The 27,188-nt window shown below is 41.5% G+C and overlaps 1 protein-coding gene across 2 annotated transcripts in view; it reads right to left on the reverse strand.

The window, feature by feature from the left end:
• The window catches only part of CACNA1C (calcium voltage-gated channel subunit alpha1 C), a 721,739-nt gene that overhangs the window by 183,982 nt on the left and 510,569 nt on the right, over positions 1–27,188 (reverse strand). For both annotated transcript variants that reach the window (XM_043517771.1, XM_043517767.1), the window contains exons 8-9: positions 24,026–24,129; positions 16,871–17,043 (exon numbers count right to left, since the gene is read on the reverse strand). In XM_043517771.1, the coding sequence (XP_043373706.1) occupies positions 16,871–17,043; positions 24,026–24,129 (277 nt within the window). The remainder of the gene's footprint in view (positions 1–16,870; positions 17,044–24,025; positions 24,130–27,188) is intronic.

The raw sequence follows: 27,188 nt of genomic DNA on the forward strand, positions 1-27,188 counted from the left end.
TCAAGCATTCTCCAGCAGCAGCTAGTTGTACTTTTAAGTGGGCATCTAAGTTCAAATCACTAGCTTGCTCATCACTCCTCAGGCTAACTGCAGTTGGAAGGGCTATAGAAGCAGCACACTTAGCCTCTTGGGACTCAAGAAACGATGCAGGAACAAACTGGTCAGGCCATGGGCTAGGAGAGTTTGCTACAAGAACAGGTAACAGAAGACATGCCTCCTCCCAGTGGGCATCCCTCTGAATGACATCAAACCAACCTTCAGAAACAGATTCTATACTGGCCTCTTCACTTTCCTGGTAAATGGCTTGTATTGTTTTCTTGGCTGGGAACAACTAAGGGCAAAAGTACAACCATTTATGAGGCAGGTTGGGATGCATTTTGCATCCTAAGCATCCTGAGTCTGTCTGCTTCTCTTGGGAAACTCCTTCTGGTTGTAATGCTGAGTTCTAGTTAAATTAAAACATTTTGAGTTAGGTCTTGCACTATTTAAACGCTATTTACTGACTTTAAAAGATTATTTCCAAATAGTTCTAAGAATTTTCCTACATCCCTGCTGATGCTTCTAAGCATCTTTTCAGCAAGGGAGGTAAGCCTAAGAGCAACACCACCCAATGTACAGAAGCCTGAGAAGTGCAGAGGGGAACTCCCCATCCACCCTGGCTCCTGTTGTTCCCTGGCTCCATGTAGGGGTTCTGTGTAAAGGAGAACCCCCCCTAGCCATTACTTTGGAATCAGCAGCAGCTCTGCTGCTTTGTAATTGGCAAACATGCCCTTGTAGGGCCTGGGAAATGGCAGCACGTGAGCTGTCCCTTGAGCAGTTGATATTGTGCTAGTGACACAGGAAGTGCAACTGACCATCAACACACCGGTGAAACTAACCATAGAAGAAGAGCTGTTAGCTGCACATAATAAACAAACAGAAAAATAGAGACTATTATTTCCCCTCTAGTCTAGCAATTCTTGAAGTTCCAGGAATCTAGGTGTTACTTATCACGGTAATAGGCACACAAATTTCAGGCACAAATGTTTTTTCAAGTTGATGGTGTCCTTTTAAACTGTGGCAAAGCCTGATATGAGGGATCAGTTCTACAGGTGCCCTGCACATATAACAGCTGCAGAACTGCGCAGCAAATCAGTAACTCTGACGATGATCTCCACATCAGCAAGTGTCTTTGTTGTTTCAGTTCAAAGCTGAATGAATATGTCCCTCCTGCATGGCCTATGAGAAACAAGCAGCAGGGGGCCATTCCAATTTGCTATGTTCAGGCCACTGGAAAATCTCCTGGGACAGGCCACCTAGATTTCAATACTTGCAAAGGAACTGAGTGCAAGCAATTTTGTGACTTTCTCCCCCCAGTCATTTCCAAGGGGGCAATACCTGGAAATTGAGTGAGTGGTCTGAAGGTTGGGAGTTGGAGAAGGTGAGTGTATATGCCTGTGGTTAGTGGGCAAGCTTTGGCAGCTAGAAGGCAGACCAGGTGGGAGTATATGTTGGGAGGAGAGGGAATGAACCAAAAACTGGGGGTTAAGAGGGGTCTGAAATCATGTCCAGGGGTAGTGTGACTTCCAGTAGCTGGGAGTCAGGTCCAGCTGGAAGTCTTTCCTGAGGAGCCATGAAAGTTGCTGCAGCTGGGAAGCTGATTTGGTAAGGGATGTTATAGCAAACAGGTGACAATGGCTAGAAGGCAGGTCTGATAGCAGATTGTATCCAGTGGAGAGGAAAATGCTTTTGGGGCAGGGAATCATTTTCTTTTTTGTTTGTACAGCACCTAGCACAACAGGATCCTGGTCCATGACAGGAGCGCCTAAGAACTACAATAAGATAGATATAATAAATAATAATGATTAATAATAGCCTTTGGGAGGCCGGTCAGGTGTTGATACATGTCAAGAAGAAAAATAGGGAACTGGCAGCTGGGAAGGAGAAGCTGGGCTGGGGCACGTTCAGAGGGTTGTAGACAGCTGGGCAGAGGTTGGGACCCTTGTGGGGGAGATTAGTGGAAGGGATCAGCTGGTGCTGAGTACTCTCCCCTGCAGTATCTCACGCTACAGATACCTTGCTCCTAGCGTTCAACACAACAAAGTGACATATAACAACAGAGTGAGCAGTGAGGCTTCCCTAGTCTGAGGGGGTCAGTTTTACAGGCAGTGATTGCCATGTTCGGATGCAGACTAACTCTCTGTGAGTACGGACATTTTTTAGTGTCAGTATTCACATGGAATCTTGGGTGGTGCTTTCCCAGTGGCAATCAACCCAATTTACTGATCAATATGCTCATTAGTTGTAGGTTGCTGTTGAGCTGGTGCAGGCTTTACGGTTGTATTAATGTATCATAACTGATTTTATTCAGTTCCCTGATCTGAGCTGGCAACCACTTCTCCCAGCTTGAAATGGGAATAAACATCTTCCCCTGTTTTCAGATACTGGCCATTATATTACATTTCTGCTATATCTAGGAAATAATATGTTTGTAATTTTGAACACTGCTGTGCACGAGGTGTTATTTCTGCTAACATAATGACTAGTCTGATACTAGACACTATTATAATATCTTATGAGTCAGAAATATGAGACATGCTAGCAGGGCAAGCTGTATTACAGCTTGGAACCAGAAGTGTAAACAAGGATTTCAAGTTAAAGGGCTTTTCCCTTAAAGCTAGCTTGCAAAGCGTATAATTAAAGCTCTTGTACCTCTGCAATAAGACACTGAAAATAGGTCAATTACTCCAAGCCAAAGAACAGGCATTGTCTAGTGGGCTTGAAATAGTCATTTTTAGTTTGTGAATACTTCCAGCATTCCCAAAATTTCGGGACTGATAACACCAACTTGAGCTAAGCTTAGTGTGGACAGGTGTTGGGCAAGCTTCCCTCACCCGGCTGTGTGAAAACAACTCATTCCTGGTCTTAAATATCCCCTGCTCTTCCATTCCTGGGTCCTCCAAAGTCTTTTAATGCACTTACATTCTGACCTGGAGTACCCTATGCAGCTCAGCCAGAGCTTTTGAATTCTGACCTTGACTTTCATTATTACTCCATTGGAGGGGACATAACACAACTGTGAGCACAGCTCAAAACTGATCTGCAATGACCCGTGCTAGTTTAGTCCTGGGCCCCCCACAAAACTTTACAGATGCATCTCAGTTAAGACCTGGAAAACTACTTCCTATTCTAGTCCTCTCTTAAGCAGAGAGAATAAATGTGCTGTGGTGTTATGAATGGCTGAGAGCAGTACCAATAAAACCTCATGTGCCCTCAAGCAGAGTCTGAATCCAAGTCTCAAGAGGTGAAAGGCTAATTCACTAAATACTAAAAGAGTACCTGTGGCACCTTAGAGACTAACAAATTTCTTAGAGCATAAGCTTTCGTGAGCTACAACTCACTAGCTCACGAAAGCTTATGCTCTAAGAAATTTGTTAGTCTCTAAGGTGCCACAAGTACTCTTTTTCTTTTTGCGAATACAGACTAACACGGCTGCTACTCTGAAACCTGTCACTAAATACTGACTCACCTCCACAACCCTGCTACCGAAGAACTGCTGTGAGAGTGATGATTAGACAGTGTTGTGTGGCAGCTATTATGGATTCAATTATCCCAGGGGGAAATTGTTTTTCTGTCTTTCTTTCAAAATTTGAAGCCCCTAGACATTTGGGGTGTGTTTTTCCTCTCATGATCAGAGACAACAGGAGGTGGTTTAAGATTTTTAGCCTATTTTCACATAGTTGGATAGAGATAGCTGGAGTGGATGAGAGTTTTCTCCCCACTGAGCAGAGGAAGTGGCCTTTCGTGAGATGGTCTGGTCACAGAGCAATAATCGTTTCTTCTTGCTTGAGCCACATCTAGGTTCTTATTATAGGTTTCCTGTGTCCCATAAATGAATTCCTCTCAGCTGTGCCAGCACTGTTTGTAACTGAATTCCTCTCAATTGTGCCAGTGATGGCAATTGATTCAGCCGCACATTTTCCAGTTCAACTGTGTAAGGTCACCCAGATTCCTTCTGTCTAAATTCTGCCTCAGGAAAAAGCAGCATCATAGACTGCCTGTTAGCTACAGCTAATTGCATTGGTCTCTTGCAACAGCTCCGGCACCTGTGAGGTCAGCAGTTAGCTGTCTAAACTCCGCTTTTTATTTTTAAAATATTTTATTCTTGCTTTTAAAATGTTTGTGTGCAAATGTTGGTGTTTCTGAAAGTGAGGGAAAGGTGAAATTGGCATTGAGTAAGGAGCAATACAGGCCCAAGCTATGAAACCTTCCCCAATGCTACTCTACCAATGCACCTCTATCCTCTAATGCAGCATTTCTGGCTACTGCAGCCAGGCCTCAGCTTGCACACCGCTCTGCCAAGGTGGGTCAGTCTTGGCCTGCCTGTTTCCTTTAGTGCACGTAAAACTTCAAATAAAATATTTACAGTAGCGAGGAAGCAAAGGAGTAAATAAAATAAAAGATTAAAAAAAAGACACTCACAGACAACCTACTCTTACATTTGGAAAAAGACACCAGAACAACTTCCCTGACATCTTGTCCCACCACATGTCTTGTACCATTCAAGAATAGTCTTGTGTTTCAGGTACTGGAACTGGACTTAGGAGACTTGGGTTCAATTTCTGGCTCTGCTACAGACTTCCTGTGTGCCCTTGGGCCAGTTGCTTTCTCTCTGTATTACACTTATCTGTAAAATGAGGTGCTCTAGTTCATGCACAGATATTGGACCTGAATTAACACAGGGAAATCCTATGGCCTGTGTTAGGCAGGAAGTCAGATCAGACAATCACAATGGTCTCTTCTGGCTTTAAAAATCGATGAATTTATGAAATAGGAATACTACTTCCTTTTTCCTGCCGGTCTGTGTTCTCTATTTAGACTGATGATGTATGTAAAGCACAACAGGGCTCTGCTCTCAGGTGACGCTACTGTTTCATACAAATAATAATCCACAGTTCCACATCTCCAACAACATGCTCCATATCTCCCAGCTCTCATTGCCTAACACCACCGCCTCATTTCTCAGAATTCTCAACACCATCTAAAAAGTCCTTTGGATTTCAGGCATGATTATTGCCATGTAATCAAGGATGCTGGAACAATTTGTATAGTGGGGGTGCTGAAAGCTTACCAAAGTGTAAACTCTGTCTATAATGGAAACCACTTCAAGCCAGGGGGTGCTGCAGCACCCCCGCACCCCTAGTTCCAGCACCTATGTGTGTAATCCTGCTCCATGGATGTCCACCTGTGCTTTGAATGCACTGTTGCCCTTTTCTCAATGAAGATGTCTCCTGACGTTATAACTGCAACAATAATTGATTTTTAAAAGTGTTGAGTGCTCAGTCGCTTTCACTGACTTCAGTACAAACTGCTGGATGCTCCACATTTTTGAAAACGACACCACTAATTTAAATGCCCAAATACAGATTTAGCAGCAGGACTTTAGGCATTCATTTTTGAAAGTCTTGGCCTTGGTATATACTTGGTCAGTTCTGCTTTTTTGTAGCACCTCTTATAAAAACTGCATCCCAGATCTCTATGGAGATGCTGGTGGTGCACATGTTTTATGTCAGTTTGTTTAATCATTGGAGTTAAAGTGTGTTCATTATATCTAAGGGCTTGTGATTGATATCTTTGTCCACTGTAGCACAGTGGCCACTTACTGCCTCCCCAGCACCCCCTCCTGGGTAGGGTTGTCCCCTGTGGCTGGCCCGCCTCTACTTCTCTTTCATCTAGGCCTCCTGCAGAACTCGCTGTTCTAAGGTAATCCAAACAATCCCCATTTATATAGGTACACATCAGCCCTCCAGGCCTCAACCCTAGTTCAGTCTCTCTCCCCCACTAGTCCAAAATAACACAAAATCTTTGAAAACAGAATATAAACTCTCACAGTCTTTATCCCAGTTTTAGATAGGCACAGCCCCTTCTCCTTAAGGGTCTGACTGTCCACTTCCCAGCATCCCCTGCCTGGAGTTTGTCCTTCCTCCACAGGTTCTCAGCTAGTGACTTCCCCCAACTGACTCAGGGCCCTGCAGGAGCCTTCTTACCACTCCCTGCAACATCTGCAGGGATAGCTGTAGTTTCCTAAGCTTTCCCAACTTACTGCCAGGCTTCCAGCCCCAGATAGTTTCAGCTCCTCTCTCAACCATACCCTTCCCTCTAGCTTCCTACTGCCTTTTTATATTGGAATCACCTGATTCCTCTCAAGTAGGGCACATGGGCAAGCCACTGACCCTGTTAAACCCAGATTGTTTCCTATACAAAGTCTTCTTCCAAGAAGAGGATTCAAGGTGCCATCAGATACGTCTTGATAACTTCAGCCAATGCTTTCCTTTCCGATAGGGTAAATGGAGATTTATTCATCTGGAAAAGGTTCCTTCCAGGACCACATTTATTATCAGCCCCTTGTCACCAATGCTTTCCTTTCCGATAGGGGTAAGTGGAGGTTTATTCATCTGGAAAAGGTTCCTTCCAGGACCACATTTATTATCAGCGCCTTGTCAGGGCTCACCTTCAGTGATGTTTTTGCATAGTGATCTCAGTGATATTAAACAGGATTCCCACACCATCATAAGTCTCCTTTCCAATAGGCCAGACAGAATGACCTTCTCATCAATCATTCTTTGCCAGGGAAATAACCTTCATAGCAGAAAACCTTGTGCCCTGTAAACATTTTTGTCAGCTTTTATATGCTGTAGCTCGTCACACATCACTGCTCTAGCAGATTTCAACTGAGTTTTGTTTGCAATCCAGGTTGCAAGAGTCAGGGAAGGGAGAAGCTGGAAAAAGTTGTAAGCACAGGTGCTGGAACTAGGGGTGCTGCTGCATCCCCTTTCCTGGCTTGAAGTGGTTTCCATTATATACAGAGTTTACAGTTTTGTTTAATGGCTCTCAGCAACCCCACTATATAAATTGTTCCAGTGCCCTTGGTTGTAAGTTAGATCACTCGTGCCCAAACCTCTTACTTTTTAAACTTTCCCCCTTTTTTCAGTGAATAAAAGGGGAGGAAAGTAAAAAAAAGTGGGGTGGGTAGGAAACCCACTTTCCTTTTTACTTCTACTTGGCACTTTTTCTTCCAGTATAAAAATGTAAAAAGTAAGAGAAAGTGTGTGTGCGGGTGGTGGGGGTGAGGAATCTATTCTCATTTTTAATTTTTTTTTCCAAAAAAAGTCAAAGGGTGAAATCCTGGTCCTATTGATGTTGATGGGAATTTTACCACTAGTTCACCAGTGGGGACTGTATTTTACTCCAAATGTAAACTTTCTGTTACTTTCACTCAAAGACAGAGAGAAAGTTAAAAATGAAGAGAAAGTCTTAGTTTTAAAAGTGTAAGTCAACCTTAGCATAGTCAACCTGTGGAACTCTTTACCAGAAGATCTTGTGAAGGTCAAGACTATAATAGGGTTCAAAAAAGAACTAGATAAATTCATGGAGGATAGTTCATCAATGGCTATTAGCCAGGATGGGCAGGGATGGTGTCCCTAGCCTGTTTGCCAGAAGCTGGGAATGGGTGACAAGGGATGGATCACTTGATGATTACCTGTTCTGTTCATTCCCTCTGGGGCACATGGCATTGGCCACTGTCAGAAGTTAGGATACTGTGCTAGATGGACCTTTGCTCAGACCCAGTATGGCCGTTTTTATGTTCTTAAGTGCTAACATCAATTTGCAGTGTTGTTGTAGCCATGTTAGTCCCAGAATATTAGAGAGACAACCAAGGTGGGTCAGGTAATATCTTTTATTGGACTAACTTCTGTTGGTCAAAAATACAAGCTTTCAAGCTACACAGAGCTGTTCTTCAGGTGATACTTTCTATCACTTTTCAGCATTTCTCTCTCTTTCTTCTGGGACCAGGGGAAGGTGGGGCGGCCAGAAGGGGAAATAGGGAAATCTTGATATAAAGTGGAATTTTCCCAACAACTTTGAAATTAAATATTCAAAAATCCCAAACAATATTATTTTTTCTTGAGAATTTTTGTTTTGAAATTTGTTGAAAAATGGAATTGAAACTTCTTCACAAAAAATTCTTTTTCAATGAAAGGCGATTTTTCAACTCATTTTATCAGATTTAAATTGCCCTGCTTGCTACCCTCTAATGCCAGCCCTGGATTTTATATACAGAAAACCAGTTTTTGTGGCACAGGTGGGCTGTGGAGTTTTTATAGCATGTTGGGTGGAGGCCTCAGAAGGAAAAAGGTTGAGAACCCCTGTTCTAACTCAATATGGGAAGCAATGTCCCAAAAGGTTTTTCCAGGCCACATGCTAAATACAGACTGCAGCAACACAAACCCAAGCAAAGCTTGGAGCCTAAACTGATGTATACTCCAGCAATGATGTGGTGCGGGATGTGGGGTTTGTCCCTAGAGAGAAACAATACAATTTGTGGACATTTGCACATTTTCCCGATAGCTCTGTCACTCAAGTCTACTGAGAATAAGTCCAGATTGGTTGCCTGTGTTCCTGTGGCACATCACCAGACTGCCTTTCAGAATGCCTACAATGGTTGGAGTTTGTAGCTAATCTTTTCTTAGTTACCAGATGATTATTTTCCACATCAGTGGATAATGATAAAGGTAGATGCTGCCACCCACTCTCCTTCTTTAGAGCTGTTTTTGACAGATAATAAATCATTCCAGGACATGGGCTTTTATTTTCTGGTATTTATGCAAGGGGGGCAAAATGCAAGCAGGTTGTAAGACACCATTCTCGAGCTGCTATTTGGTTAGCTAAGGAAACAAGTTGACAAAGACTTCATTTTCAACCTGTGTCTTGACTCTTACAATTTTTACAAAGACTTCTACTTCCTGAGTTTTTTTTACAGTGAGTGACAGCTTCCAAAACAGCAAACTGCACCATTCTATCCACCCACTGTTCTGCTTGCTTTGTCCCTGAGTGTTCATTTGAAATATAATGGGACAAATTTTGCTCAGAGATATGCTGGAGTAAATCAGGATTAACTGAATCGACTTTACGGCAGTTATTCCAAATTTATTCTGGTAAAATTGATAGGATGTTGGCCCAGTTTATTATTTTTTAGCTACATAATCAGATGATATGAGCCTAAAAGAGCAGTTAGGGCTGGGACTGGAGTCTGAAAAGTTCTTCTCTAAAACTAACATCTAGTTTTTCCATTTTGAAACCTGCATCTATTATTTTCACATCAGTTCATCAGTTTACAAATCAAAACAAGACTTTTCCAAGGCGAGCTCTACAAGTTCAGCCTTACCACCCAGTCTCTGGAAATCCAGCTATATACTTTCTGCTTCACATGTGATTCCACAGCACTATGTTGGCTTTGCAGGGCTGACAATTTACCTATCAGTACACTCAGCATATATGATTCAGAGGGCACAGAGCTAGCTGAAATGTGAAATTAACAACTCAGTTGTCTTACTATTCTGATGAGAATCAACATTAGAATTATTTCAGAGTAGCAGCCGTGTTAGTCTGTATTCGCAAAAAGAAAAGGAGTACTTGTGGCACCTTAGAGACTAACCAATTTATTAGAGCATAAGCTTTCGTGAGCTACAGCTCACTTCATCGGAAATGCATCCGATGAAGTGAGCTGTAGCTCACGAAAGCTTATGCTCTAATAAATTGGTTAGTCTCTAAGGTGCCACAAGTACTCCTTTTCTTTTTGCGAACATTAGAATTAGAATCAAAGCACACTAAACACATTCCAGAGCACACAGCCTCAAAATCTTATGTTTTAAAGATTAAAGGATGCACAGGATTTAGAGACAACTTTCATTGAAGTCAGTCGGACAAAGTCTGTGCAAATCCTACTGGAATCAATGGGGCTTGCACATGGTGTAAATCAGGGCAGAATTTGGCCTAACGAGAGTAATTCAAGTCAATAGGAATTGTGTGGGTAAATCCTGAGCAAAGTGAACACTAAGGGAAAAGTGGTGGCCTCTATCAGTATATTGTGCAAAGGAGTCAAATGATTTCATAGACCTTGCGAGTTATCCCAAGATAATGTGGTCAGGTTGTTATTCCTGGGGCTGCTATTTCTGGTGCCCTAAAATATTTCTCTCTTGACATCCTGTTCCATTGATTTTTGTATTTCCCTCACTTCTGGCCAGATTTTCACAAGCACACAGCTCCCAGTTATGCACTTAAATGCAATAGCAGATTTTCAAGAGCTACAACTCAGCACCTAGCAGCTCCCCATTCCTTTTTAAAGTTTTACCGTTCCAGCTGAAAACTCTTCTTTCCTATTCTACTTTTCCCCCTAGATGTTTCTGCTTAAAATGTTTGGCTTTTGACAAAGTCCCTTGCACATCACAAATGAAAAACACTCTGCTGCCTATGCTGAAATCACCTGACCACCACAACATACCACCGTCCACAAGAAACACTGCATAAGACAAAATGAGGGACTGTAAGGCAAGACAAGCAGGTCTGATGTCAGTGGAAAAGTCTATTTATTGCTAGTTTATTAGAGAATTAATGAGTTCTTCCTTGAGTAAAGATGACCCCAAAGGTCAAGCAGACCCTACAGTCATTTCTGTGAAGCCTGAGATTGTTTCTTTTCAAGCTATGTAGGATTTTAATTTTAGAATTTGAGCAATTTTCTCCTCTGGTTCACAACCTGCCTGTTGTCCTGGGCTCTCTCTCTGTGTCTTCATTTCAGCTTCCTCACATTCCTATTGTGAATCAGGCACAAATCTTGATGTGCGGCCAAAACCCCTTGTACTTGTCACCACCTAATGTACTCTCTTAGCCATTCCTACATAGTTTGGAGGGGCAATACACTGATTTCCACTGCTTTTCCTGCTAAACTACATCAGGATCTGACTTTCTCCAGGCATCAGTCCCATTACAACAAAGCCCTGGAATGTAATTAGACCTTAGTATCTTTGTCCCATTAGATGAGCTATCAGTTCTTGTTATAATTTACATTAAAGTCTTGGATATGATTTTAAATGGCAAAATGAGCAATCTCTAATCACAAAATGCTTTTGCTGTCAGAAAATGAGCCAGTCTTTTTGTTAGTCACAGCTGTGAACTTTAATGAAATCAGTGGGGTTGCACCCCTACTAATGGCAGAACTTATACCAATCAGAACTGAAAGGGAGGGAGAGGGGAAATGTGAGGAGCCATGGATGGCAACAGTGAAGTCAATGGGAGTTTTGCCATTCAACTTCAACAAAGGGAGACTCTGGCCTTCACTGAGGCTCCTCTTTCTACACACTGCAATGCATGAGCACCCCATCCCTTATAAAAGATAAAACATGCAAACTCCCAGTTGCTGTACAACAGGAAGGGGAAATCTCTTTGCTATTGTGTTCTGATATAATTTTGAAGCTCAGCATCTGTTTTGTGGCATGTCGTGCGTTGCTCTACTGGATCAAATTAATGTTTTCTTCCTCTGCAAAAAAGCCCATCAGGAAAAGGGCAAAGATGAAAACCATTAACACAAACAGCCTCCAGATGCCTCTTCACCTCCTCCATTCTGCATCTGCTATAATTGTTAAATCATGTTTGCAAATAACGCTGCTGCATATCTCTAAGCCACTTCCTAAGACACAGTAGATGAATGCAGCTAGCTCTCTGGATGTCCCCTGAACCGATGTGAGAGATGAAAATCAATTAAAGTGGTTCAGAAGAATGCTGAGGTCTCTTTTAGGGATATTATCAGTTGAAGTCTGTATAGAATATGTAGCTCTGGCTGCCTTCACTTGCTTACCCATTGTTTCTCTACTAAGTCCCCCAGTGTTGTGGCACTTGGATTTGTTGGCCTCTCATCTTAGGGCTGTTAACACTCATCACAGCTCAGAGCACAGTGTGTAGGCGTCAGGAGAGCGACAGCAGATAGAAATATGATTAATGACATATGGCCAAGGTCAGCAACCCCCTTAGGAACAGACACAGGCAGCCAATCCAAAAACCAACAGGCTGCAAGTGAGACTTCTCTTTTCTATGCCTCGTCTTCTCAGGTTCACAGTAGGCAGATTCCCGGGTCGGAACAGACAGCCCTTTTTACAGAGCAGGAAATCTCCCCACTGTACTCTAAGACTGAGAAGATACTGAGAGCATATATTTTCTGGTTTGGGCCTAGTTTAGGTAGACTACATGGGTCAGATTCCAGAGGATGTAAATTGGTGAATCTCTGAGCTTCACTGATTTATAGCAGTTGCAGCAGAGGCCTAATAATCAAACAAGTTTGTTATTTGCTATTTAACTCTGCCTTGAAGTCTGCTGACTTTGTTCCCCGTAAAAAGAAAAAACAACAGCCAAAAAAACCTGAGCAGACAAAAAGAACACCATAATAAGACAAATAGAGTAACAATAGTCACAGGATGATAACATCTTCTCTTTGAGTATCACACACAGCTTTGCAAACACTAATCGATTATGCCTAACTACACACCCATTTGACAGATGGGAAAACCGAGGCACAGAGAATCTAAGTGACTTGTCAAAGGTCATAGACTGAGTCAGTATCAGAGATCACACTAGAGTCCAGGTGTTTTGATTCTTAGTCCTGTGCTGTATCTATGCTACCTCACAAATTAAGTGTTCCAATGTAATTGTCTGACTCTCATTAAAGATGAACACTGCACAGTACGCTCTCTTGAAAATTTACAACCCCAAATTTTAAATGAGATGTTGCACTGTGAAAAGAATAGTACATCTATGGGGAAAGTACCTTCACACCATCATAAAAGGATTCCCATGGAAATGGAGTTTTAAACAGCTCTCACCTTCCATCCAGAGATAGCTGCAGTTCAGAGGTAGGTGAAGTGATTTCTTTATGTAAGTTGGTTTAGAATCTTTTTGATGAGTGGTGTGATAATAAATAGATATTAACCACATTAGTAACACTCAAATTAGGTTGGTACATGGGGGTCTGGCATACCAGCACTTCTGTCAAGCTGCCTTCTTATTCTTATTCAAAGAATCTCAGTTTTGATTAAAAAACTTAAATCCATAGCTGACATAGTTAACCCAAGTGACCCATATGTAACTGATCCAGAGACACCCATTGAAGTTTGCAGAGAGCCTGAAACAATAGCTCAGAAGTCTGAACAGCCCCATCACTTCTGTGAAATATTAATTGAGATGCTCAACGCTGATCATTTAAATAACAATATTGTGTACTAATTCACTGCTCATGAAAGCACGTAAGAAAGGGAAACTGCGGCCACTGGGAGCTACGTGGGAGCCATGCCTGCGGACGGTCAATGTAAACAAACTGTCTCATGGCCTGCCAGCGGATTACTCTGATGAGCTGCACACTGAAGGTTGCTGATCCCTGCCCTAGCCTCTCATTCCTTAGACCACAATGGCTTGGGGCTGCTCTGCATTGCCATGTGGGAGACTGGTTTCATAGAATCATAGAATCATAGAATATCAGGGTTGGAAGGGACCCCAGAAGGTCATCTAGTCCAACCCCCTGCTCAAAGCAGGACCAAGTCCCAGTTAAATCATCCTAGCCAGGGCTTTGTCAAGCCTGACCTTAAAAACCTCTAAGGAAGGAGATTCTACCACCTCCCTAGGTAACGCATTCCAGTGTTTCACCACCCTCTTAGTGAAAAAGTTTTTCCTAATATCCAATCTAAACCTCCCCCATTGCAACTTGAGACCATTACTCCTCGTTCTGTCATCTGCTACCATTGAGAACAGTCTAGAGCCATCCTCTTTGAAACCCCCTTTCAGGTAGTTGAAAGCAGCTATCAAATCCCCCCTCATTCTTCTCTTCTGCAGACTAAACAATCCCAGCTCCCTCAGCCTCTCCTCATAAGTCATGTGGTTTGTGGGGAATGGGATATGAAAGATGGGAAGTTTTCTATATATATACACTTTAAATATACCAGGAGTTTCTTCTCATACACATGAAAGACAAATAGATATTCTAAACAATGACATGTATACTACTTATCGGTACAAGGCAATCAGAAGTGTTTTTCAAAATCAATTATTTGGCCGCACAGTATAACTTGTAACGTCAGTAAAGATTTAAACTCAGAACCATTACAACATCACTGTAGTGTTTTTATAACTTGAGCTCTCTATTCGTACAACTGCAAATAAAACCACCAGATGCAAAAAAAAGTCTTACTTATAGACACAGAGGGCCAGATTGTGAACCACTAGCTTGCATGGATGAGTAGTTACTCACTTGGGGAGTCTCATTTATATCACTTGGACCTCTCATGCAATTAACAGCTCCCCAGTGGTACTAGGGGGTTCACAAACTGGTCTTAGGGGCCAAATCCTACCCTAGTGGAGAAGGGGGCAACAGTGCTCAATCAAATGAAAGGGAGAGTGCCCAGCTACTGCACTGATTAGTGAACCAAGGCTACAAATGGGTTTTGTTTGCCAGCCTTGGGGGCATGGCCAGGTCCCCCGTCAGCTAATAAACATAATGCCATCTGCAGCATTACCTAACCTGGGCACATAAAGCCTCTTTTCAGAAGAGTAGGAATGTGTGTTCCATATTGTGACTTGGCTGCCTGGCCTGTCCTATCCTGTCTGCATTGCCAGGGTGACTCATGTCACTAAGGTGTAGCCAGCATCATTCTACTTCCCTCCTATACCTGCTGCTGCGGTGTCTATCTGTAGAAGCATGATTTCACCCTACAGCATTATTAGACAGTTCAGTCTTCTGTTCCGAAGCCTGATCTTGTCATGGAAGAGAAACTGACTAAATGACAAACAACATAGTGTCTCAGAAAATGGTTACTCTTTAGAGTGGTGACTAGTTAACAGTAGTTCCCCAAGTGGCCAGTATTGGAACCAATGCTATCTATGATGCTCTGTTCGTTAATCATTTCAAAGAAGAAACAGACAGCAAGTTAGTAAACTTTGCTAATGACATTTCATTGTTTCATTCATGGACAACAGTGACAACCTCTAGAGGGACTTATATACATTATGGGACAAACTGAGACAAGCACCTACAAAACTCATCCTTGTGTAGCTGAGCCAGCTAGAGGCAATGAGACACAGAAAACTGAGTGCAGCCTGCGGATGTGTTAGCTTTTAGTTCTCAGCTTCCTCAGGGCATCACAGATTTGCTCCATGTAAATGGAGTTTGTTAGCTCACATTTCAATTGCCTACCTTGGAATTAGCAAACTTAGTCATTCATTCTGAAATTCTGGTAACAAAAAAGAGTTTATCTCATGCTCATAAAATCTGTAGAGGAGACGGCTATTCTCTGCTGACTCACAGAACAGATACAAAACAAGAAGCAGCAGTACAAGGGTTTCATCAAACTGCCTTGTTAATGTGCCTTAACCTTTTCCGGAAGGGACCACCTACAGGTAAGACTCTATGGACCAGGTCCAATGCCTACTGAAGTCAATAGAAAGCCTTCTCTTACCTTAAGTGGGTTTTGTATCAAGCACTGTGTCAATTTTATCCTTGGTATTTTTGCTGAGACTTCATATAAAGGTGCTAATTGAATCACAGCATAATTTTTTTTGAATGTGGACAACTTTGCACTGAGAATTACCGTTAGATCTCCAGACCCATTTCACCTATTATAGGCCACTGAGCAGCTATCACCAACATTTGGTCATTAACAACCTGAGCCAGATTCTAACCTAAGAAGTTCTTGAGCCTAAATTCTCAAACTTGAGAACAGGCCCCATTTAGGTGTCTAAATAAAAGTTGTCTGATTTTTAGAGAGATGGAGCACCCAGAGCTCCTATTTACTCCACCAGGTCTAGTTTGCTTATGTAAGGTGAACAGGATTTGGCCATTGGTGTTAATTAACAATGTGCACTTTTGCGAAATCAAGAGCTTTGGTGGTATAATTATCAGTGCTAGAGCTTGCCCTGGAGAAGCCCACCAGCCTCTGACACTAATCTTACTTTGTTGCTCAAACAAATCATTTCAGTGTCAACATGTTGCCTGTATATGGTCCCAAAGGTGATTGTCTTTTGGATTTTGCTTGTTTGGTCAGAGGGGGAATAGGGCAAACCTTTTCCTCCTTGAGAGCTATTGATTTAATCAGCAATTAGGGCAATAATAAACCCCAATGGAAATATTTCACTGCCTCCCTTCCAAAATCAAGCAGTTGATAATGCACATTTTAGTAATAAATGCTAAGAACAATGCTAGTGTCCTTTAACTGTGTAACTGTCTGAAGGGTTCCAGCCCTGACATTTCCAGACTATGTGACTTGTAAAGATAGGTGTCTGAGAAGTGAATATGCAGTCTGTGCTGATAAGAGGAGCGGGTGAAAAGATCTGGATAATGTAGGGATATAAAGGAAACTGCTGCTGTCATGTAACCATTCCTCTTTCAGCAGCTCTGATTAGTAGAGACATTTGATAAATTCCCAGTTACTTTGCACAAAGATGTCCTGAACTCCAGAGAACAAAAATAACAGATAATTCCCTGAGAAAAAAAGTCTTAGGGCTTAATTTGACCCTGGCATAATCAGATACAATATCACTGACTTCAGAGGAGTTACAAAAAGTTATACAGAATACTGTATAACAGTGCTGATTTAAAGGCCCTTATACCATACTGTAGCTCTGCTTTGGCTAGAAACCTTTGCTTTCAAAGTAATTAACCATATGTCAACAGCCTACAACACTGAACTGCAATTGAATAAATGAATAGGAGACAGAGCTATATTTTAACATATATCCCTGTAGAGGACTCCCAACCACAAATATTGGTCTTTTTTCTTTTTAAGATCAGCATTTAATGTTAGTGTTACTGAAGATCTGTGGATCAATACCAATTATTTTATACGTATTTCACGCTCCCCCAACTTCCTACAAGTATACAACCATGGTAATGTATCAGAATGGTGGATGCCTCAGGATGGATCTGTTTTTCCTTGCAAGAAATCTCACTGCTACAAATTTTTGAAGCACTCTTCCCTAGCTAAAAGCCCAGTGAGAGAGACAGAGGAAAGTTGCTTACTGTTTCGGGGCTTCTCCTCATCCATGCCTTCATCTTCATTTTCTGGATCAATGTCTTCTGCTTGAGTTATCCAATCCAGGTACCCCTTCAAGTCTTCCTCCAGCTGTTGTTTCTCCCGCAACTTCTGAAAGTCACCCCGAGCCTTTGCCTTCTCTCTTTCTTTGGAAAACTCCCTGGCAAGGAGGAGGGAGGGACAGGATGTGGGTGGGAGAGATTGAAAAACAATGGGATTAGATTGGTTTGCACTGGAAATATGACATCTCCTACCTTGGACCCTCAGCTGCCTCTATTCATTCAAAGTCACATTAATATGTAAATGGAGTGGTCCTTGTCAGACATATAGCTATAACAGCTGTAGTGTCTAGTTTCTGTAAATATGTTGGGAAGATGCCAACTTTCAGCATTTGGTTAAGAATGTAACTGAAACTTACATGTGTTTACGTAAAATGTCATTCTTCTTAGGTTACAATGCTTTGCTATATGCATCTTTCCACCAGTCATTTGTGAATATCTGTTATTTTTACACTAGCTTAATCCGATGATCCAAATTAAATGTCCGGCAATAATCTGACATCTGGAGAGAGACGGCAGTGCTGATTTTTAGCCAAGTCTCAACCTGATGTCCAGAACAGAAATGCAATTGAACCTCAATTGGTGCAACTGTGGGTATAATTAAATGCACCCATAGAGTTCACACATTTAATCAAGGAGGAAAAACTGCAACCACAGCACGGGATGCTGTGTTTGAAAATATAGGCCGGTGTATTTTGCCATAGGTTTCCAGTATTAGAGACTATTATCTGCTTCTCCCTGACCAGAAGGAAGCATTTGCAAATCCAAAGTTTGGGGGACAGCCATTAGGAATAATGGCTACAGCCAGAGAATGGAGTTGGGGTGAGCATTTGGCAGCTTGATGACAAACCATTATATGGACTGTGTGCTTAAACACAAGACACAGGAACAAGAATTGCATGTTGCTAATCCGAGCATTTTGGTGGTTCATATGTGGGCTGTCCCCTACTTCCACTGTGGACAGAGAAGCCTGTTCTGAATCAGCTTTGTCTGGAGGACTTAGATAGGCCTCTGGTTAGATACTGGATGACTTCTTTTACTAGAGGAAATCAGATGAACCTGTGGTATGACTGCATTCAAGAAAGGCTCTTTTTTGGGTGTTCTCAACTTCATGATTTCTTTGCAGCTGCTGTCTTAACAATATTTGCAGAACCACTGATTTTCTTTTAAACTGAATGGAATCCAATTTTAATTGGATTAAACTTTCTCTTCCATTACTCTAAGCCAGTGAGATGCTTTTATTTTAAAAAGTGAGTTTAGTGGTGGTGAAACGTACTGGATTGACAGCCCTCAAGAATTCAGACCTTCATTTATCCACAGAACAAGTAGCACATGGGCTCAGACAGTGCAAGCTTCTCATACTACTCTGCCAATGTGGATCAACCTTGATTTACAGGAACTGAGCTAAATTCTGCACTGTTTTATACCATGTGTAGTCATTTACTAGAGTGAGTATAAAATGCAACAATTCTGAGTGGCAGCATTTGACACTCACTTTGCATAGGGTGTTAAAGAGTACATGAGATACAGGCAGTGGAGAATCAATCAGACCATCTCTAGACATAAGATGTGAGTTCATTCTTTCTGAGCTGTTAATCTGTAGCCTCTTTGGTGATACTGCCAACAAAGGGTGGGGTTTTCAAATGCACTTAGCTTTGGTCTAACTGCCCCAATTGAAGTCTACGGGAGCTGTATCACTGAAGTCAAAGGGAGCAGTTAGACCAAAGCTAAACACTTCTGAAAATCCCAAACATGTCAATCAGTGCTAATTGTGGTGTCCTCAGGTAACTCAGATGGAGCTGGGAGAGGAAGTGCTTCCCTTTCATCTAGGGTGTGATCCAAAGTTCACTGAAATCAGTGTAAAGACTCCCACTCACTTCTGTGGGCTTTGGATCAGGCCCTTTGTGAACATGGGCGGCAAGAGAATAAACACAGGAAATGGTCTTCATGAATCAGACAAATATGCAGAGTTACAGTGTGTGACAGAGTATGCCTGCACAGTCCTCTTCTCTGTCATCTTGCTTGGTTTTTGCCCTGCTTCATGGGATTGTGATAATGAAGATTTGAAAGTGAAAAGTGGAGAGTAGCTGTGCTGGGCCCTCAGTTCTGAATATGGCTTCAAATTAAGTCCTGGGATAGAGCTTTGCTATATGTTAGAAGTGAAAAAATCAAGTGTTCTTACCCTGAGAACCACAACTATGTTGTTTGGAAATGTAAAAAAGATGGATGTTGAAAAGATCATTCAATAATAATAATGCTTTTCACTTCTATAGCATCTCTCCTCTGAGACTCTCAAAGAGCTTTACCAACATTAATGAATTTAATGCTCAGAAAAAACATGAGGTAGGGAAGCATTATTAACCCTATTTTATAAATGGGTGAATTGAGAAAAAGCAAGATTAAGACCAAACATTTCAAACCTGAGTGCCTAAAGATAAGCACCTAAATCAGTGGCCTGATTATCAGAGGTGCTGAGCATTTGACACTAATGGAAAAACATCCTTTTAGATGTCTAAAGATGAATTTAAGTGGCTAGATCTGGGCACACAAGTTGTAAAAATGTTGATCTTTGGCATAAAGGCTTGGCTCATGTCACATAAAATTACATCCTGTGCAAAGGGCCAGCAAAAAGCCTATGCACTACTTAAATCTCACTTAAAACCTAATAGGAACCACTTAAGTCCCAGTTACATTGAGTGTTAGCAGGACTTCAGTGGTCCCTCACAGGGCTTAAGTAGTACATAGGCCTTGGGCTGGCCCACAAGTGTCAGAATAGAATCCAGTAATCCCAATTCTTAGTCCACTGACCTAAATGAACAGTATTGGCACAGACTCTTCCCTCACAGAACGTATGAGGGCTCCAATTTCAGAAAACCTTCTAAAGAACAGGATTTAATCAAATGTGGTTAATTTCTAAGATGTAGTAACATTGAAACTTGATGCTTGAGTGCTACATGCATCAGGGAACTGCTGATGAAATTCAGAACAATTCATATTTAGGAAGCCAGTTAGAATCCAGGCTAATCCTGTTCTTAATGACCAACTGTTGTAACTGACTGAAAACTATTTAGTATCCTATGTGAAATGAGCTGGTGATCTCAATTTAGTTCCCAGGAGCACATCACCTACACCACCATCATATTTGACACTAATTGTTTTGATTGGAAGTCTCAGTGGGGAGGCCCAGGACCAAAGGAGCCTGTTCATTCAACTACCATCTCAAACCTACAGGTGGTTTCCTTAGAACAACATTGAAATAGGGTGGGAGAGTGGCATGGGGGGAGGCTTACAGGAGTAATAACCAGCCTCTCTCTTTTCAGTGGCTAGATAACATCAATTGAGGGCTGCAAATCTGGCAGTTTTTACCAGCATTCAATTTACTTCACTTTCCCCTTCTTCCTACAGAAAACTAAGGAGAAATCTTCTCTTGGACAACCTCAACAAATGGAGTGTGTCTGGGAAGTGCCTTTCAGTGTGAATGAGACAGGGCTGAGTCTTTTGTCCTGTATGATTTAGGGGAAAGCTTTTCTTCCCTGCTCTAATAATGGGATGCAGAATTATTGTTCTATACCCCATTTTTTAAGATCTCTGGTACTCAGAGCAGTGATGGAAAGCAAGCAAAATGGTGAACTTACAGCTGTTAAAAGATCTTGGTGATTACTTTAAATCCAGCATATGGATTTGAACCCTATTTACTCTGACAGGTACAGAATATCTTGTCAGTTTGCCATGTTTTTTGAGTTAGTATTAGATATTGACTGAACTACAAACATGAATCTGAATACCACCATGGCTATGGGTATGGAGGAAAGTAGAATCTGAATCTGACTAAGAATCTCACAGCTAATCCATATCTCTAGTGGACTGAAACAAACACATAGATGTAAACACCCCCAAATTTGGGGGAACTGAAATCTTGAGTCAAATTTGCTGCTGTAATTATTATGTGGAATTACTCTCCTGAACTGGTATGGTATTGTCTTTAGAAATACATCCATATTCCTTAATCCTCAATCAAGACAGTAGCAGGATTACAGCGTATATGTATAGTATATGTATAGTATTTACTTTAGTATATAATTAGGTATAGTATATTGCTTGGCGTGTCAACAATGACTATATGAAATGAGCTATCTAGGAATGACTGATGATGACTGATTTTTAGACAGAGCACAATTCATCCTCCAATTTTGCAATTGCAAAAAAGTAAGTGCAATTAAGGCATCTTAGTAGGCACAATTAATTGCACCCTAATTTAACTGTGAGCACATTATTGGGAAGCAATTTTTTTAAATTCATGCCTATGTGAGCAAGAATGTAACATCTCCCCTTAGAATGATAAAGTATAAGAAACAATTTTCTTCCTAAAAGACATGCTGGGTGTAAAATGAGATAAACAGAATGGGTTACCTGGAATGTACAGATCACCAGGAATATTGTTTGGTAACATCTATGCAGAATGGATCAATTGAAATAGGGAGTGGCATGAGCAATATCTGAGTCGAAGGGGCGAAGACATTTCAGGACTCAGTACAATTCAGAACTGCATTTGAAAGTTAGCTGTTTGAACATTGTGTTATTTTTTCTAAAGATTTTTTGGAAACTTGAACTCATTTCAGTTTGCTAAGAACAAGGAGCCTTTCTCAGGGATGTTAACAGTGAATGGCTCCCAGTGTGGTCCTCCAGGTTGACTGTGAAGAGTACAGCAGAAATGGTGCAGCTATCACAGTACAGTCAACACAGGCAAGGAGATTCAGCTCAATGATGTATTTGCGGATGGACCTCACAGTTGATCCCAGCTGTCCCTAACAATTGCTTATTTGTAGAGTAGCTTCAGTGATTTCTGGCTGCAGTATCTTATGTGCAGTCAGGGTGGGCACTGCCTACTCTTTCCCCCCAATCAGATAATATATATTCTTTAATTGCTGCTATTGACTTTTTGTCATGTAAAGGTGCAACCAATTTTGCTTGCCCACTTTCCTATGCCACCAGCCTCCACTGCTGTTTTACATGGTTACCTGCTGATTTGAGTGACTAAGTGGGGCAATCTGACTCTGATATTGAGGAACCCATGTTTGAAAATTGAACCCACAGTATCACTCTCCAGGTTTCCAAACACAGGCTATTGCCTCACTTTAATTTTTGGAGCCTCTTTTCCTCTCCATTTACTCACTTGAAGCTCCTGTCCTGGCAGCAGTTGTCATACCTGCATATGTTTCCCTCAGTGGGGGTGATGCAGAAAGTAATGAATCCTCCTCTAAAACCCATAATCTCTCTGTAGGACAGCAAAGAAGGTTTTTCTTGTCTGGGCCTACTAGTGCCCTCCTGTTCTGGTTGTCTCTGAGACCATGGACAACATTTCTGTGATGCACCTAACTCCCACTCCTGCTAAGAGAGTGTCACCCTTGATTTGTCAGGGCCCCCTCACCTCAAGAATACTATCAAAATTAGATGTGAGAGTTTAGCTGTACAGTACAGCTGACAGGTACAGACATTGAGCAAACTTCTCACCAGGCTCAGCAGAGTAAGTACTAGGGCCAACATTTTTAAAAAAATGTCTGCCTAAGGTTAGGCTTCTATGACTGTATTTACATACCTAAATAAAATAGCCTGATTTTAACAATCAGCAGTACTTAAATATGGAATTGGGACCCTAATCCCAGGTATTCATTTTTTGAAAATCTTGTCAAGAATGTTTGTGGACTTGGATCTTCTAGTTTTCTTGTTCACCAAAGCCAGCACAGTGTTTAACTCATGGGTACATTAACGGCTGGTTTTATGTGAAGTGACTGCTTACTTGGCCTCAGCAATGATGCTCATCACCCCCACTGAGGGAAACGAAACAGGTTAAAATGAAGAATTAAGGAACAGCTGCATCTCTTGGGGAAGTTTTAACCCTCCCTACCAGATACCCTCTCCCATCTGACTTTCACGATTACCCTTATAAAACATCATAAGGAAATGACCTCTCCCTGCATCATGCCTAACCCTGTAATGTGTACGGCAAAGAAGATGTGCCCATTAAAGAAAAACATGTTAGTCTGTTCAAGGGGAAAATAATCCCCCCAATCAGCCTACGTTTCAAGAATATTAAACAAGAGAATCTCTCAGTTGAGAAGGAATAGTTTGGAAAGACTCCCATTTTACAAATGTTTAGGGATTTGCCGTATATGCTGCTAATCACCTTTCACTTCCACTGATTTTTCCAGGATTTTACCAACAATCCCTTCCTGGTGTGGTAAGTGATGTGCTCGTCCTTATTCAGGCAAATTCAGGACTTGTAGTTTCATGGCACCTGCTAAAGGTTATTTTAGGGAGAAGAGTATTTTAAAGGCAACGTGTTGGCTTTTTTTCATAACGGGATTTACTCAAAGATTTCCCCCATTTCATGTGGGCCATCTGATGCCATGTTTTGGTATTACACAACAAAGCTAGGGGCTTCTACTAAACATTTCTGAGACTGACCCACTACTGCCCCATAATATCCATAACCAAAGAGAAGGAACAGAGATATAAATGAAAAATATAAACAATAATAAAACATTTTCCTGGTTCTGCTTACCCGCTAAGTACACCGAGAACCAAGTTAAGTACAAAAAATGACCCTATGATGATTAGTGTAACAAAATAGATCCAGGGCCAGTCCCTTCCTATGGCATCATTGACCTGGAAGAGTGGAATGATAATTAGTGAGACAGGCTCAGTTTCTGAGCACTGCAAGGCTCCAGCCAAAGGGATCCCAAGTCACCAGCACCAGGGCTTTCAAAGTTTTGCATTACTACAGTTTATGATTGAGACCAAGTTGTCTTCTCTCCAGTATAGTTGGAGCTGGGTATTTTGGTTGGACTGAGGTTAAATTTCCTCATTAGAGAGTAACATTTTGTTGTGACAGTTATTTTGGCTGATAAACTTTGAAGTTATTTATTTCAAAACCAATGTAAAAACTTCCTTGGATTCAGACTTTTATTTTGGATGGAGGTGAGTCAGGAATGAAGGAAGGGATCCTGGTGACTGGGAAGAACCCTGATTATGGAGTCTTGCCCTGCAGCATTGGAAAAAGGACATCGAAAACTGGCAGCTTACCCGCTCAACACACCAAGAACCAGATTTAGAACGAAAAAGGATCCAAAGATGACCAGACTGACAAAATACACCCATGGTAACTCATAGCCCATAGCGTCCTGCATCTGGAAAGACGAAGGAAAGTTAGAAGACAGAGAGAGAAAGCAGAACTGATTAGGCGAAGGAACAGATGGAAAGGTTTGTAAAAAGAGCCTCTGGTTATTCACACATAAATGTACCAAATGTTTCTTCTTTACGATGTCTTCACTTCTCTTTCTTCCCTTTTGATTCCTCTGTTCTCTACCTGTTTCCACATAGGTATGACCTTCTTTGGTCACCTTTATAGAATCAGCTTTTGCCAACACATACCACATATTGTGATCTCAGATAAGAAGTAATTTCTCATTCTAAGTAGAGTGAGAACTGTTGTATCTCAGATAGTAGTAAGTGGTAACTGTTGGCAAATGCTGCCTCTTTAATGGCCACTTCCTGGTTATTCTCACACTGTTTACCATAGTCATGGCAGTCTTTGTGTCCTTTAGGCCATGTCTATACTACAGTGGCACAGCTATGGCACTGTAGCTGTGCTGCTGTAGCACTGAGGCTCAGATGCTTCACACATCAATGGAAAGGGTTTTCCATCAATGTACCTAATTCATCTCTCTGAGAGACGGTAGCTAGGTTGATGGAAGAATTCTTCCATTGACCTAGCTGCATCTACATTGGGGGTTAGGTTGACACAACTGCAGTGCTCCGTGTGAAATTTTCACAGATCTAGGTACATCACTCAGGGCTATCTAATTTTTAAGTGTAGATCAGGCCTGAGAAGAAAGCCCTATCAATGCCCACCATTTTCTGATGCTGTAAAGCACTTTCTAAACTTCCTTCTGTCTATAGAGGCCATCCATGCAACCCAACGATTCCTGCACATGTCAGTCGGAGACCCTGCAACTGAATGGCATAAGCGCATTTCCAGTTTTGACATGACTTCAAATAGAGCAGGCTGTTTCAAGTATAATGTCATCTGAGCACAGAACCTGCACTATATGAAGAGCAGCCTGCGTACCAATTCAGGTACATACAAATACTATGTTCAAGGGCTCACCCTTATCTTAAAAGTTTTGTTAGAAATTCATATTTTGGGATGTTCAAGTGAAGGCATCTCATAGTTCGATGCATTAATCTAGCCTTTCCATTTCATAAACACTTATCTCCAAGGCAGAGATGGCACCATCAAAGAAATAGACTGTAGACAAAATTTTCAAAAGTACCAAAGTGTTTTATCTGGGAGTCTAAGTTCCATATTCAAATGTGCCTACGTCATTTAGGAGCCTAAGTCCCACTGACCATGCTTTTGAAAACGTTATGCTGTATTGTATAGAAACTGCTCCTCCTATGGCAACTTAAGCACTTGTTTCCTTCAGCTCATGGGCAATCACACATTACCAACTTAGAAAAGACAACTAAGCCACATAACTATTCAGGAAAAGAATTCAAATCTTCAATAGGCCGAGGTAGGAAAGTAACACTTGTTAAGTGAGTTCTTTATAGAAAAAAAAAGTACCTCATCCATATCCCTCTCATTGTACAGTCTTTAAAGTCCCAAATTCATAACTTTCCAACTGTAATCTGATGACTTTCTTTGGCAATAGTGCACAGCCAATAGGGCAATCTATGTCTCTATGCAGCGATCCCTAAACTTCAGCATAACAGGAAAGAACTCATTAAAAATGAACTCAAAATCTGTCTCAGTGAAACTATCTCATTGGCCTCTTCCCGAGAGGATTTATAGGTTTTGTGCCTGGAAAAGAGTTCTTGAACTCTTCTCCTCCCTTCACAAGTGCAGGGCTTCCTCTTCCTACCTTCTCTAAGTTTTCTCTTGAATACATGTGTAGAATTGTTCCCTGTTATTACATTAGTTTATAAATAATAGAAATAATGTCTTATATTTACCTAGTATCTTTCATCCCAAAGGATTGGAAGGATTATGCAATAAAACAAATTATATAGCTTCACTTCTCCCCACACTGAAATGCAGTCACTTTTGCAGTGAAACACAGCAACTATTTCAAGAGCGCAGCAGCACTACCCAGGAGTTCAGGACAGGAAGAATAAGATATCCATTTGAAACCACAGAGGGAAATTTGGGCTGAATGTTATTGCCCAACCTGGAATTAGGCCAGGACATCCGAGTTAACACCCCTATTCTTATGAAGAATGGTATGGGATTTTTAATTATGATAAATCCGTTTGGAAAAATGCCATAAAATTTACCAGCATAGACACAAAAATGACTTGAGAGCCCTTAATCATGATTGATGATAATGAAAAAAACTCAGTACATTACTTACCCATCAAAATTTTTTTACTTAGCCTAGAACACTGGTTGAGTAGAATTTTGCAAAGCTGATTTAAGTGTGTGCTAACTGCTATGGGCCAGATTCACTGGTGCATTTTGGCCTTTGTACTGTTTTGGCATGGAGGAGATGTCAGCTCCAACCCCATCCTGGTGTAGGGAATGGAATGGCATGGCCAGAGCATGTTGTACTCCTAACATTCCTAACTAGCGTATGTCCCTTTGGTACTGTTGACCATGGGAGTCAGCACAGAATGACCCTGAGAATCAGGGAGCTGCACACTGGCACTGTAGAACATCTGTGATTCTGATACTAAGTGATCAGGACCTCAATTTTTCATCTCTTTTACAATGTACAGTCTTATGTATAATGAAAAAGCTGAGTGAAAGCAGCATTAAGTTTATAATATTCATTGGGTGTACAGAAATCACTGGTATTTGGTAAGGAGCTGATCATTATTTACTATGTTTCTTCCTGGGCTCTATCATAGAGCATCTTGCTAAATTATAAGGAGTACTTGTGGCACCTTAGAGACTAACAAATTTATTAGAGCATAAGCTTTCGTGAGCTACAGCTTACTTCATCGGATACATTTGGTGGAAAAAACAGAGGGGAGATTGATAGACACACACAGAGAACATGAAACAATGGGTTTTATCATATACACTGTAAGGAGAGTGATCACTTAAGATAAGCCATCACCAGCAGCAGGGGGGAAAGGAGGAAAACCTTTCATGGTGACAAGCAAGGTAGGCTATTTCCAGCAGTTAACAAGAATATCTGAGGAACAGTGGGGGTGGGGGGTCGGGGGGGGGAGAAATAACATG

Source organism: Dermochelys coriacea, chromosome 1 (genome assembly GCF_009764565.3).
Source record: "Dermochelys coriacea isolate rDerCor1 chromosome 1, rDerCor1.pri.v4, whole genome shotgun sequence".
Lineage (NCBI taxonomy): Eukaryota > Metazoa > Chordata > Testudines > Dermochelyidae > Dermochelys > Dermochelys coriacea.